Below are 14,448 nucleotides of genomic sequence, written 5' to 3' on the forward strand. Positions count from 1 at the left end.
CTGGGTCTCCCATTTGGGTGCTGGGGCCCAAGTACTTTGGCCGTCTTCCAGTGCTTTCCCAGGCGCATTAGCAGGGAACTGGATTGGAGGTGGAGCAGCCCTGTCTCAAACTTGCACCCATATGGGATGCTGGCATCACAAGTAGTGGCTTAGCCTATTACACCACAATGCTGGCTCCTCATGCTGCTTCTCAAGACTATTACTAGTCATAAACAGGATAGGCTAAAAGGAGATGTTGATAGGATACACTTGTGTTTGAGACCATTTAATATTGGTTCTAAAAGCAAATATGACATAAGCAGGCTTAGGTAGAAGGAAATTCATTCCAACCTTTTTCATAATAGTAAATTGTTAACTTTCTAAATGTCCAGCAATGAAGGTATACAACTGTATACAGAATATGTTATCATTTGTGGTTTTAAGACTACTCATGGCCGGCACCGCAGCTCAATAGGCTAATCCTCTGCCTTGTGGCGCCGGCACACCGGGTTCTAGTCCCAGTTGGGGTGCCGGATTCTGTCCCGGTTGCCCCTCTTCCAGGCCAGCTCTCTGCTGTGGCCCAGGAGTGCAGTGGAGGATGGCCCAAGTCCTTGGGCCCTGCACCCGCATGGGAGACCAGGAGAAGCACCTGGCTCCTGCCTTTGGATCAGCGCGGTGTGCCGGCCATGACGGCCATTGTAGGGTGAACCAGTGGCAAAAGGAAGACCTTTCTCTCTGTCTCTCTCACTGTCCACTCTGCCTGTCAAAAAAAAAAAAAAAGACTACTCATGGCCGGCACCTTGGCTCAATAGGCTAATACTCCACCTGCGGCGCCGGCACCCCGGGTTCTAGTCCCGGTCAGGGCGCCGGATTCTGTCCTGGTTGCCCCTCTTTCAGGCCAGCTCTCTGCTGTGGCCTGGGAGTGCAGTGGAGGATGGCCCAAGTGCTTGGGCCCTGCCACACGCATGGGAGACCAGGAGAAGCACCTGGCTCCGGGCTTCGGATCAGCACGTTGCGCCGGGCGCCCATTGTGGGATGTACCAAAGGAAAAAGGAACACCTTTCTCTCTGTCTCTCTCTGTCTAACTCTGTCCAACAAAAAACAAAACAAAACAAAACGAAACTACTCATGCATGCTTGTATATATATTCTTAGAACATTGCTGGAAGAATATATAAGAACTTGCTTCTTGGAAGGGTACTGGAGGTTGAAGGTAGAGGGATGGAATGGATGCAACTTTTGTACCTCTTAAATTGCTTGATCAGTTACTCATCATCCATTTAAAATAATGGTCTAATCCAAACAAATATTGACGTGGAAAGATGCTTGTGATAAGTTATTATGTGGGGAAAAAAAGCAAATTACAAACTAGTGGGTACAATAAATTCCCTTCAAAACTAATGTGCACATACACACAGAAAACATTTGTGAAGAATATAGACTGCAGTATTTAAGGCATTGGTGGTGGGATTCTTCCCCCTCTTTAAAAGGGCCAAAAGTTGCTTGTATTAAACATTGGATTAGTATCCATCTTGAGATTTTTGTTTCTGCCTGATCTAATTTTACCTAAAGTTTTGATCTTGGCCCTATATAAGCATAAGTGATACTTATGTTGTGGTTCTACCATTTTGACTATAGCTTGTTTTTTAATTAAAGATTACTGATTAACAATCAGTGTAAATTGTCTTAAGTTCTGGGACTAGTGTAATGGGTTAAACCGCCACCTGCTACACCAGCATCCCATATGGGTGTTGGTTTGAGACTCTGCTGTTCTGCTTCTTATCCAGCTCCCTGTTAATGTGCCTGGGAAGGCAGCAGAAGATGGAGCAAGTCCTTGGGAGAGCCACGGAAGCTTCTGGCTCCTGGCTTTGGTCTGACCCAGCCCTGGCCATGTAACCATTTGATGAAAGTTCTCTCTGTCTGTGCCTCTCTCTGTAACTGCCTTTAATAAAAAAAAAAATTTTTGTCTTATGTTCTGACCAATTTTCAGTGAAATAGGTTAGGGTATAGGAGTGATTGATGTGAATTTTTGAGCCTGAAACCTGTGCATTCTTTATGAAAAACATTTTTTAGGGCAGCACAGTCCCATAATTGGTTGAAGAGAAGATGAGGAATACAATGCCCGGTTCATTCTGAGGGAACTGTGTCTGTAGAGTTAATTATGAGAAGTAAATTGGCAAAGATTGAGGGAGGGGTGGAATCAGTGCACAGATTTCAGTGTTACTGACTTTTTAAATTAACATAGAACAGGTAATTGATGTTCCCTTTGTTGATTCTTGGTATGCCCTTTGAAATATTTGCAAAAGTAGGTTTAATGATTAAGTGTATATTGTATGAAACAATATTAATCACTTTAGGTTGTTGACTTAGCTTATGAGCTATGTGCTCATTAAAGCCATTCAGTTACTTGAATGGCTCTGGTGCTTAATTTTAGGGAAAGAGCTTTTTTGTTGGTTTTATACATGAGTATTTATTTCCTTTTAATTTTCATTATATGTGTTTAAGATGTACAGTGTGATGTTTTGATAGCATGTGTACATGGTAAAATACTGTATTCAAGCAAATTAATATATCCATCATCTCACATAGTTACCTTTTTCGTGATAAGAGTAGAAAAGAACTTTTGATTTGACTGTAAATAAACCTCAGCAATATTTTTGACCATTTAACGTAAAAGGAAATATCCTTCATAGTTTGAAGAGCTTCTTTAGAATAAATGAATAATTTTATTGTTAGATTTTTATATAAAGGTATCCTAGCATAAGAGCTGAATTTAAAAAATTATATGCATACCCTTTTTATTCAGGAGATATCACTTAAAAGATTCAAGTTTTTATACTATGATTTATTTTCATTGATATGTTTTCTAGATACTGCAACAAAGTGCACTTTGTAAATCAAAATGCTGTTTCTAAACAGGGAACTGTCACTAATACTTTAAGATAATTAAAAGAGAGATTGACCTCCAATGGGGTCAGGGAGAGTGTTGCTTATACAACCAGTATTTCCAGTCTGGATCTTCTGTAGGGAAAAAAGGGAAACTGACAAGAAAAACTTGTAACATTTCTACAAGTAATGAGCAAAGAGAAAATCTCAAGATAGTTTTAAATTATGATGATGCTTTTTGATTAGCACATACAAACTTTTTATGTTATTATGAAAAATTCTATGAATGCTATAATATTTTTGAAATATGATTTTTATATTGTATTTTTATTGCTGAATAATTATATTATTCTGATTATATACGTGTATTTCCTAGTTTGGTCACATTTCATAGGAACAATGGCATGTTAACAGTTTCTAGTATTCCTGGTGGTCTCAGGAGTCCAGGGGAGGTGAGGGGTAGAATGTCAGATAACAACAGTGGCCTAATAGAGCTGGTTCAAAATTCATCTTATTGCCTAATAATTGTTAAGCACTGCTGTTTGTCATGCCTTGCTGTATGAATTGGAAACACAAATTTAATAAGACATAGCATCTGTTATAAAGGACCTTCAGGCTAACAAAGAGACACACATACATAAATACATGCATACAAATGTTCAGGAATTACTAAAATCTTGTATGATACAACTTGGGCCATCAGAAAATTATGTAGAAGATATAGTGAAGGTACAAAGAGTAATTATTTTGCTAGGGTTTTGAGGGGAAGAACCAGCAAAGATATCATAACATTTTTAAAACATAAATTTTTCTGAGTTTTAAACAGGTGCCTTTAATTACTTAATGTGTGTTCACTTAGCCTAATAATAATGGAGCAGAAACTTCTAAGGGTTATATTGATTACATAATTCCTGTCATACTTTTTTAAAGATTTATGTATTTATTTGAAAGAGTTACACAGAGAGAGAAGGAAGGAAGGGAAGGACAGCGGTCTTCTACCCACCGGTTCACTCCCCAGTTGGCCGCAATGGCTGGAGCTGGGCTGAACTGAAACCAGGAGCCAGGAGCTTCCTCTGGGTCTCCCAAGTGGGTTCAGGGGTCCAAGGACTTAGGGCCATCTTCTGCTTTCCCAGGCCACAGCAGAGAGTGGGATCGGAAGTGGAGCAGCCAGGACTCGAACCGGTGCCCATATGGGATGCCATGCCACAGGCAGAGAATTAACCTACTATGTCACAGTGCCAGCCCCATCTCTTCTTCTTCTTTTTTTTTAAGATTTATTTATTTGAAAGTTAGAGTTACACAGAGAGAGCAAGAGAAGCAGAGAGAGAGAGAGGGAGAGTGAGAGAGAGAGAGGTCTTCCATCTGCTAGTTCACTCCCCAGATGGCTGTAACAGCCAGAGCTGAGCCATTCCGAAGCCAGGAGCCAGGAGCTTCTTCCAGGTCTCAGCTCTGGCTGTTGCGGTCATCTGGGGAATGAACCAGCTGATGAAGACCCCTCTCTCTCTCTCTCTGCTTCTCCTGCTCTCTGTGTAACTTTAATTTTCAAATAAATAAATCTTAAATAATTTAGGGATAATTTCATTTCAGAAAGTGATCTGTTAACAATTAGCTACAAACAACATTAAGAAATAAAAATACCTGGAACGCAAGAGCTATGGTCCTCAGTACTCAGAGATAGAATCACACTTTTCCACATCAGAATTTAAAGCGTGTAGTTAAAGGCAAGATTAACTGGACTCTGTAAAGCTGGTTAAATATGTAACTGCTTCAAACAGTAATAACTTAGTTCTCTTACATAGTTCTGAAAATGTACTGTAGCATCACATTTTCCAGCACAGAATTTCATCAGCAAAGCCCTCCCCTTTAGATTTATTTTTATTATTTATTTGAAAGTAAGAGTTATATAGAGAGAGGAGCAGAGAGAGAGAGAAAAAGAGAGAGAGAGAGAGAGAGAGGTCTTCCATCCATTGGTTCATTCTCCAATTGGCCGCAATGGCCGGAGCTGCATTGATTCGAAGCCAGGAGCTTCTTCCAGGTCTTCGGTGCGGGTGCAGGGGCCCAAGGACTTGGGCCATCTTCTACTGCTTTCCCAGACCATAACAGAGAGCTGGATAGGAAGTGAAGCAGCCGGGACTCGAACCGGCACCCATATGGGATACAGGCACTGCAGGTGATAGCTTTACCCGCTATGCCACAGTGCCAGCCCCACAAACCCCTTTTGTTTTGGACTTAAAATCACCTCTTATCTACCAGAGTTTACACTAATAATTGTGAAACTATTTTTTAAAATATTTATTTATTTACTTGTAAGTCAGAGTTACACAGAGAGAGTAGGAGAGGCACACAGAGAGAGGTCTTCCATCTGCTGGTTCACTTCCCAGTTGGCCACAATGGCCAGAGCTGTGCTGATCCAAAGCCAGAAGCCAGGAGCCTCCTCAGGGTCTCCCATGCCAGTGCAGGGGCCCAAGGACTTGGGCCATCTTCTGTTGCTTTCCCAGGCCATAACAGAGAGCTGTATTGGAAGTGGAACAGCCGGGTCTTGAACCAGTGCCCATATGAGATGCCGGTGCTGCAGGTGGCAGCTTTACCCGCTGTGCCCTCGTGCCAGCTTTATCAGAGCATTTTAATGACGTTTAACAGATTTATGGAGATATAATTCACATACCATAAAATTCATCTGAAGTATACATACAGTTCAGGAATTTTTAGCATATTCACAGAGTTTTACAACCATTGCCACAACGCAACTTTCGAACATTTTTACTTCTCCAGAAAGAAACCCAGTAACCATTTGCAGTCATTCCCCAATCCATCTCCCCAGCCCTGGGCAACCACTAAACAACTTTCTGTTTCTATTTATTTTAATAACATTTAAAACTTGGAATATTATTGTTCTCATGCCTATTCTAGGTCATCTGTTCAGATGTTTAAAAGCTCGTAAAGTGGCCAAATTTACTAGTCCTATGACATCCTCTCTCAGAAAACTTTCAAACAATGGTTTTATAATATTATGATTGTTCCATTTTTTAGGAGTTTTTGATCCAAAATTTGTGTTTCAAATTCTATGTTTGTGCCACTTGCTAAGCCTACTTAACTATATACAATAAAACCATTCTGTCCAGACTTAAAACTGAGTTTATTCAATTTTTATTAATGGGTCCATGTTTTTAGTAGTAGAAACAACTTCAGCAGCTTTGCTGTGGCACACTGTTACCTTCAGTCATAATTTCATCTTCATCATTGTCTTCAGGCTTTGTGTGAAAGTTTGGTTTATTCTGATCTGGATAGCCAAGGAGGTTATCGGATTGCTAGAGCTGTCAGAAATCACATTGTTCCCAGCAGCAGTATTCTGCTGGTTTTCAGGCCTCAGTGTTAGGATGAGGTTTCAGTTGTCATGTCTGCTGTTTGACCTGGATGCTTCCCTGAAACTTATAATACCATTAATTTTTGAAACTTCATCATTAACAGCTAGTAGTCTTGTGCTGTGAGCCAGACCTCCTAGAACAAGCCAAGATGTAAAGGTCCCTGGGACTTTGTCTAAGCCATGTGACTTTTCTCTTAGGCTAAAACAATCTCAGATACAGAGTCCTGAGGGAATGTTTACTGCTGTGTCTGTAAAGATGAACCTGCCAGATGTCCTAAACAGCACTCTGGCCTCAAAATCAGCCCTTAAGGCATTCAGATCTGGCTGAAGAGCCCATGAGAGTATTTTAGGCATGGAAAGCCAAGACACTCTGGCAAAAAAAAACAAAAACAAAAACAAAAAAAAAAAACAAACAAACACCAAACACCTAAATGAAAGATCTCTGGGAGTGAGATCCCAGTGGAAAGAACGGGGCCATCAAAGAAGGAGGTACCTTTCTCTGAAGGGAGGAGAGAACTTCCACTTTGACTATGACCTTGTCTAAACAAGATCGGAGTTGGCGAACTCAAAATGCTTCCATAGCCTTGGCAACTCATGACAAGAGCCTAGGGTGATTACTGACGCCATAAACAAGAGTGTCAATTTGTTAAGTCAAGAACAGGAGTCACTGTGCACTTACTCCCCATGTAGGATCTCTGTCTTTAATGTGTTGTACAATGTGAATTAATGCTATAACTAGTACTCAAACAATACTTTACACTTTGCGTTTCTGTGTGGGTGCAAACAGTTGAAATCTTTACTTAATATATACTAAATTGATCTTCTGTATATAAAGATAATTGGAAATGAATCTTGATGTGAATGGAATGGGAGAGGGAGTGGGAGATGGGAGGGTTGCGGGTGGGAGGGAAGTTATGGGGGGAAAAAAAACCACTGTAATCCAAAAGCTGTACTTTGGAAATTTATATTTATTTAATAAAAGTTAAAAAAAAGAAAAAAAAAGATGAACCTACAGTGAATTTCTGTGAGGACATCCATGTCTATAATAGTAAGACACAGAGCTGAGGTCTTGGGGCATACCAATGACTGTATATGGCCTTTTTTAAATGTTTGACAGAACACAACATGTCAGTTAAACGTTTTTCTTCTCTGCATGCTTGTACTATAGGCACTGTTGCTTGGTGGTTCTTTTGTGTGTTTTTAAAAGTATTTATTTCAGTCAGAGTTACATAGAGAAGGAAAGGGAGAGAGAGAGAGAGAGAGAGAGAGATCGTCCATCTGCTGGTTCACTCCCCAGTTGGCTGCAACAGCTGGAGCTGTACCAATCTGAAGCCAGGAGCCAGGAGCCTCTCCCAGGTCTCCCACATGGGTGCAGGGGCCCAAGGACTTGGGCCATCTTCTACTGCTTTCTCAAGACATAGCAGAGAGCTGGATCGGAAGTGGAGCCAGGACTTGAACAGGTGCCCATATGGGATGCTGGCACTATAGGCAGTGGCTTTACCCACTACGCCACAGCGCCGGCCCCTTGGTGGTTCTTTTGTATAAAATTCTAAGCAATGGGCTGACTATTAAAATAGCTTTATGATAATTATCATTATTTATAGGTATAAGTCTCCCCAGATGTCTACACAGCCTGCTAGAATATCAATATATAAAAATTTGTAAAACTTTTCAAAATTTCCAAGTTTTGTTCTTTCTGGCTGATGAAGTTTAGCACCAATCCTGCTTTTCACTTCTAGGATACCCTGGCAACTCCATGTCCAGTGCCACCTATCACACTGAACGGGGGCTGTCCCTCACGAGTTGGGGGTGGGGTGCTCACATATGTGTGCTGCCAGGCTGTAGCCACATGCATCTGCAAAGGCAGCTCAGGTCTGGGAATTGAGATCAACTGCTGTTCTCCTCTGGAGTGACAGGTTTCTGGAGTCATAAAGTCAGAATGCCGCTCCTGTCCTTTGAGCCTTGGCAACTTGGAATAGGGGTAATAGTGGCCAGTTTTTACCAGCACATCTGCCTATTTGCTCCTTGCTGGCACCCCAGGTGGCACATGGCCCAGGTGAGTGGTGCCTACCTGATTTTAGGTGTCAGTATTATTGAAGACATTTGGGATAAAAACATCACTTGTAATCTTAATATATTTTTCCAATTTATTAAATTAATGTCCATGTGTTTTCAAGCAGTGGCAGTCTGGTGGACATCTCATTTTGTATCTTCTCTCCCATTCAAATATCCCTTTTTCTAAAGTTTCAGAACTTTAATAGGGGCAGGAAGCATCCCATATTGGAGCACTGGTTCAGGTCCCAGCTACTCTGCTTCTGATCCAGCTTCCAGCTAATGTAGCTGGAAGGCAGCAGAAGATGGCCACCCAAGAACTTGGGTCTCTTGCCACCCATGTGAGAGATCAGCTTGGCCCAGCCCTGGCTATTGCAGTCATTTAGAGGAGTGAACCAGTAGATGGAAAAACTTTCTCTCTCTCTTTCAAATAAATAAATCTTTTTAAAAGGAAACTTTAATAATAAAAAGCTGAAGGAAATAGAAACTTTTGTATTATATGCAGATACCAGAGGTCTAAACTTTATTTTTTTTAAGATTTTTTTATTTGAGAGGCAGGGTTACAGAGAGAGGGGAGACAGAGAAAGAGAGATCTTCCATCTGCTGGTTCACTCCCCAAATGGCTGCAACAGCTGGAGCTGGGCCAATCCGAAGCCAGGAGCCAAGAGCTTCCTCCAGGTCTCCCATGTGGGCACGCAGGGGCCCAAGCACTTGGGCCATATTCCACTGCTTTCTCAGTCCATCAACAGGGAGCTAGATTGGAAGTGGAGCAGTGGGGACTTGAACTGGCACCCATGTGGGATGCTGGTGCTATAAGTGGAGGCTTAACCTACTACACCACAGAGCCATCCCCCAGAGGTCTGGGCTTTGTATGAGTCTTTGTCCCTGTCCTAATTTCCCACATTCCTGCTATATTATCCATCAGCCTCCTTTCTGTGGCTCTCTTCACAGTTGACTAGGTTAAATGTACATATGTGCATGTGTATATTAAAGCCTTCTAATATATCAGCACCTGAAAATCTCCCAAATTCCTCACAGAAACATGTACCATTGCTTGCAGCCCTTGCTTTCTGCCACTGTTGGTTTCCATAGTGCTATATTTCTGATTCCTGACTGCCTAGCTTCCTTATCCTAAAGCTTTTTTTGAAGTCTTTTCTCCTGCCTATCTATCTATGCTTAGGCGGTTCAAAGCCTGACTATGCTTTCATAGAGAAGCCTTAAATTATCTCAGCATACTTGATTAAACCCAGACCCTTTCACATCCAAAGCCTTTTTATCACTCTTCTCCGATATTCCTACCTTGCTTTCTTCTATATTCACAATTCTTATTCTGTATATATTTTCTATAAGTCATTTTCCCCACTTTCATTTCATTTACATCCCAATTTGTTTTCTACTCTTTCCCATCTCTTTTCGTGCCTTCCTCCAACCTTAAAGTTTCGGTCTTTTGTCAGTTATCTTTCTCTGTTTCACTCTTAATCTCTCTGGTAATTGTTTTCTTACCCTTCTCCAAAAGCTCACACTCTGATGTGTATGATGTGTAGTGTTCAGTTAAGTATTTCTGAATAAATATCTGCTTTTCAAAACAGTGAAATATAAGCCATTAGCATAGAAATAACTCTTGGGAAGATGAAGTCTTTTCTTGAAAGCTTCAAATAGATTCTCTTGCTTGGGTTGAATGATGGGGTTTTATCTAATAGTATTATCTGAAATGGGGTGACTACTTGAATCTCACAAAGTATCCACCATTTTGAAATGAGAATAAATCTTTGATTTTACACTTCTGCCTGTTTTGATTGACCTGAAAAATAAAGCCTGTCATATTAGAGAAGATAATTTCCATATGTTTTGGATGGTGTTGAGCATCAATTCTTGAAGATAATTACAGATTTGGAAATGTTTAATCTGGCCCCCTAGTTCATACCAAATTTCCTCTTATTGGAAGGAGAAACTCAGATCTACAAGACAAGACAATTTATTCTGTACAGCTATTGACTGTTGTAAAGCTCATCCTTGTATAGTGTTAAGATCTGGTTATAATTATATTTATTGGCCTTAATTCTGCCCACAGCTACACAGACTTTGGTTCTGTTTTTTACATGATAGTGTGTTAGATATCTTAAGGTAGTTATTCTGTCTTCGCCACCATTCCCCTCACATGTTTTTCCCATTTGGGACAAATATCCTCAGTTCTTCCAACTATTCCTCAAATGTTATAGCTTTCATCTCCCTGATTGCTCTCTAAGGACATTCAACTTTGTTAGTATCCCTTCTCAAATGTGTTTGTAACTGGAAATAATACTCAGTATGTAGCTGAATTGGATCTGGATATTACATATCTGGACTCTAACACAGCCTGAAGTTGCTGTAAATTTTTTTTAGCAGTGATGTAATGTTGGCTCATAATGAATTTGTAATTAACTAAAATCCCAAAGTTTTAAACTGGAATTTGCCTTGACACGCCTTCTTTCTAAACCCAGTCTCTGTCTTCCTTTAGTCTTGCAGTAGATTTTTTCTTTGAACCTTAACTTTTTTGGTCATCCAGCTTATTATGCTAATTCAACAAAGAGCCTTAAAGCTAATATCAGATTGTTTTCAGAAATCTGGGAAGTGATAATTAATCAGAAGTCATGGAGAGTATATTCTTTTTTTAAGCATTTATTTATTTATTTGAAAGTCAGAGTTCCACAGAGAGAATGAGAGACAGAGAGAAGTCTTCATCTGCTGGTTCACTCCCCAATTGGTGGCAGAGCTGCGCCGATCGAAAGCCAAGAGCTTCTTCTGGGTCTCCCACACGGGTGAAGGGGCCCAAAACCTTGGGCTGTCTTCTATTGCTTTCCCAGGCCATATAAGAGAGCTGGATGGGAAGTGGAGCAGCTGGGACTCGAATTGGTACCCATATGGGATTCCGGCACTGCAGGTGGCGGCTTTACTCTCTGCGCCACAGCACTGGCCCCAAGAGATTATATTCTAAAAGTTGTTGTATATAAATCAGCTCTTGAAGTAAATGTGAATTAATACCACTGTAAATTGACAAGGCCAGGAAAGACTGTAGTTCGTTAGCAGCTTGGAAGAGAGAAACCTTGTGTTGAGTATTACAGCAAGAGATATGATGTTCTAAGACATATTGTGCCGACACAATGCCAAAAGACTTGGATAATTCTTCTCAGGAAATCAATGCACATATGAAGTAGAGACAAGAGTTGTGACCATTCTTTTATTTTGCATTTGGCAAGCATAGACTGATCACAGTATCAGATAATTCTGATGCTGTGGGAGATTCAGGAGAGCCAGGTTTTCCCCATAGCTAGAGTGACAACATAGTCTGTTTTGCCTGGAGCAACTCTGATTTATGCAGCATTGGTAACATTGTTTTTCATGCCACCCTTTTCACAACCTAACCAGTTCCTTTTAGTATTTTATCTGAGTTAAGTATCACACAGATATAATTTGGAAGCTATGGTTAGACTGAAACAGGACTTCTGTGACATTTGAGCAGAGTGTTATTTGACGAAGGAAAATTGATAGCAAAACTCTGCAAGTAAGGTCTGTGGATATTTGGGATTTTTCCTGAGCCACCCTCTAGAGGGCAATAGTATATGCTCATACATGGGGTCTTCAAAAAGTTATTGGAAAAATGTGTGTTATGAAAAAACTATACATGGATTTAAATTTTTTGCACTAAAATAAACTTTTATTTTAAATTATTTGTTTATTTAATTATTTGAAATATAATGAAAGCAAGGTAGATAGAGCTTCCACTTGCTAGTTTACTTCCCAGATGCCTGCAGTGGCTGAGGAGTCCCCAGCAGGGAGCCAGGCTATCAATCCAGGTCTCCTACCTGAGGGACAGGGACCCAGATACTTGGGCTGTCTCCTAAGGTCTGCAATGGCAGGAAGCTAGAACAAGGAGCTGGAGCTGGGGCACAAATCCAGGTATTCTGATGTAGGATGTGGCATCCTAACTGGTGGCTTAACCCCTAAGCCAAATACCCACCCCAACTGATGTTTAATTCCTCTTTTCCATGAACCCTTTGAAGTGCTTTTATGTATCTAATCAGTTCTAAGAAAAAAGTGTATTTGTTGTTTATGATGAAAGTCAAAAACATTGGATATTCTTAAAGAATATGTAAGAAAGAGTATTGTCAGTAAAAGCTACTTTTTGCTAACCAAAGGCATATAGAAATTAATTCATTAACATTCTGAACATACATTTTTTAAACTGAACTTTGATACCTTGAATGTATAATGATTCATTATAACAATTATGCATAGACTTTAAGAATCTACATGTTTTATGCTTCTTTAATGTCTTCCCTAATTAATGATTTTACATGGCTAACAGTTATAATATATTCTACATCACATAGTTTCCACATTTATGTAAAATAAGCTCTTAAAATTAATAGCTCTGTTCTACTACTTAAATAGTACTTTCCTGAGAAAGAGAAAACAAAAGTGCCAGATTTTACTTTGTGACGTGAATTATGTGGTAATATAGAGCTATACTATTTAGAATTTAGAATGTTTCTTGGAGTTTGTTTAATTATCTTTGTGTCTTCAGTAGATAATTTGTTAGTTTCTAATATCGAAAGTATATTGCTTGTGTTTCACATTTTGGATTTCCTAATGTAATGTTCTCTTTTTAGAAAAGGTGGACAAGTCCTATTTTCAAGAGAAGATGACTTTTAACAGTTTTGAAGGATCTAAAACTTGTGTACCTGCAGACATCAATAAAGATGAAGAATTTGTAGAAGAGTTTAATAGATTAAAAACTTTTGCTAATTTTCCAAGTAGTAGTCCTGTTTCAGCGTCAACACTGGCACGAGCAGGTTTTCTTTATACTGGTGAAGGAGACACTGTGCGATGCTTTAGTTGTCATGCAGCAGTAGATAGATGGCAATATGGAGACTCAGCAGTTGGAAGACACAGGAAAGTATCCCCAAATTGCAGATTTATCAACGGCTTTTATTTTGAAAATAGTGCTGCACAATCTACAAATCCTGGTGTCCAGAATGGTCAATACAAAGGTGAAAACTACCTGGGAAACAGAAATCATTTTGCTTTAGACAGACCATCTGAGACTCACGCAGACTATCTTTTGAGAACTGGACAGGTTGTAGATATATCAGACACCATATACCCAAGGAACCCTGCCATGTGTAGTGAAGAAGCTAGATTAAAGTCATTTCAGAACTGGCCAGACTATGCCCACCTAACCCCCAGAGAGTTAGCTAGTGCTGGGCTCTACTACACAGGTATTGATGATCAAGTGCAATGCTTTTGTTGTGGTGGAAAACTGAAAAATTGGGAACCTTGTGATCGTGCCTGGTCGGAACATAGGCGACACTTTCCTAATTGCTTCTTTGTTTTGGGCCGGAACGTTAATATTCGAAGTGAATCTGATGTTGTGAGTTCTGATAGGAATTTTCCAAATTCAACAAATCCTCCAAGAAATCCAGCCATGGCAGATTATGAAGCACGGATCATTTCTTTTGGGACGTGGATATACTCAGTTAACAAGGAGCAGCTTGCAAGAGCTGGATTTTATGCTTTAGGTAAACTTTATTATAAAACCAGTAAATAACTTTCCCACTATCCCAGGGCTTCTTAAAAGTAAATATATGCCTGTAGTCCCCTGAATTGGTAAAGATTTAGATGTAAGCTGACATCATTAATTAAATCAGAATTATCCTGTGGACTTTTATATTGATTCTGTTAATGTAACTACTGAATATGTGAAGAAGACCACTATATTATGAGTCTTGTTTATCTTGTAGATGTTGTATTTGGAAGCTGCTGTGTACCATGCCTTATTGTTTTATTTTTTTTAAGATTTATTTATTTGAAAGTCAGAGTTACACAGAGAGAAGGAGAGGCAGAGAGAGAGAGAGGTCTTCCATCCGCTGGTTCACTCCCCAGTTGGCTGCAACAGCCAGAGCTGTGCCGATCTGAAGTCAAGAGCCAGGAGATTCTTTCGGGTCTCCTATGTGGGTACAGGGGCCCAAGGACTTGGGCCATCTTCTGCTGCTTTCCCAGGCTGTAGCAGAGAGCGGGATCGGAAGTGGAGCAGCCCGGGCTTGAACAGGTGCCCATATGGAAAGTTGGCACTGCAGGTGGTGGCTTTACCTGCTGTGCCACAGTGCCGGCCCCATACCTTATTTTTTT

General features: G+C 40.2%; 1 protein-coding gene across 14 annotated transcripts in view; it reads left to right on the plus strand.

The window, feature by feature from the left end:
• Positions 1-14,448, plus strand: part of XIAP (X-linked inhibitor of apoptosis) — a 49,621-nt gene that overhangs the window by 11,350 nt on the left and 23,823 nt on the right. For 7 of the 14 annotated variants that reach the window (XR_016227548.1, XM_008273038.4, XM_089323658.1 and 4 more), the window contains one exon: positions 12,930-13,838. Coding sequence is in view for 12 of the 14 variants with exons in the window: in XM_008273038.4 (XP_008271260.1) it covers positions 12,962-13,838 (877 nt within the window). In the remaining 2 variants the exon portion in view is untranslated. Of the gene's footprint in view, positions 1-12,929; positions 13,839-14,448 lie in introns of those variants that run through there. The other 7 variants (XR_016227547.1, XM_051826890.3, XM_089323657.1 and 4 more) reach the window with 3 other exon arrangements.

The sequence above is a fragment of the Oryctolagus cuniculus genome, chromosome X, assembly GCF_051225735.1.
Source record: "Oryctolagus cuniculus isolate XC-2025 breed Fujian yellow rabbit chromosome X, ASM5122573v1, whole genome shotgun sequence".
Taxonomy (NCBI): domain Eukaryota; kingdom Metazoa; phylum Chordata; class Mammalia; order Lagomorpha; family Leporidae; genus Oryctolagus; species Oryctolagus cuniculus.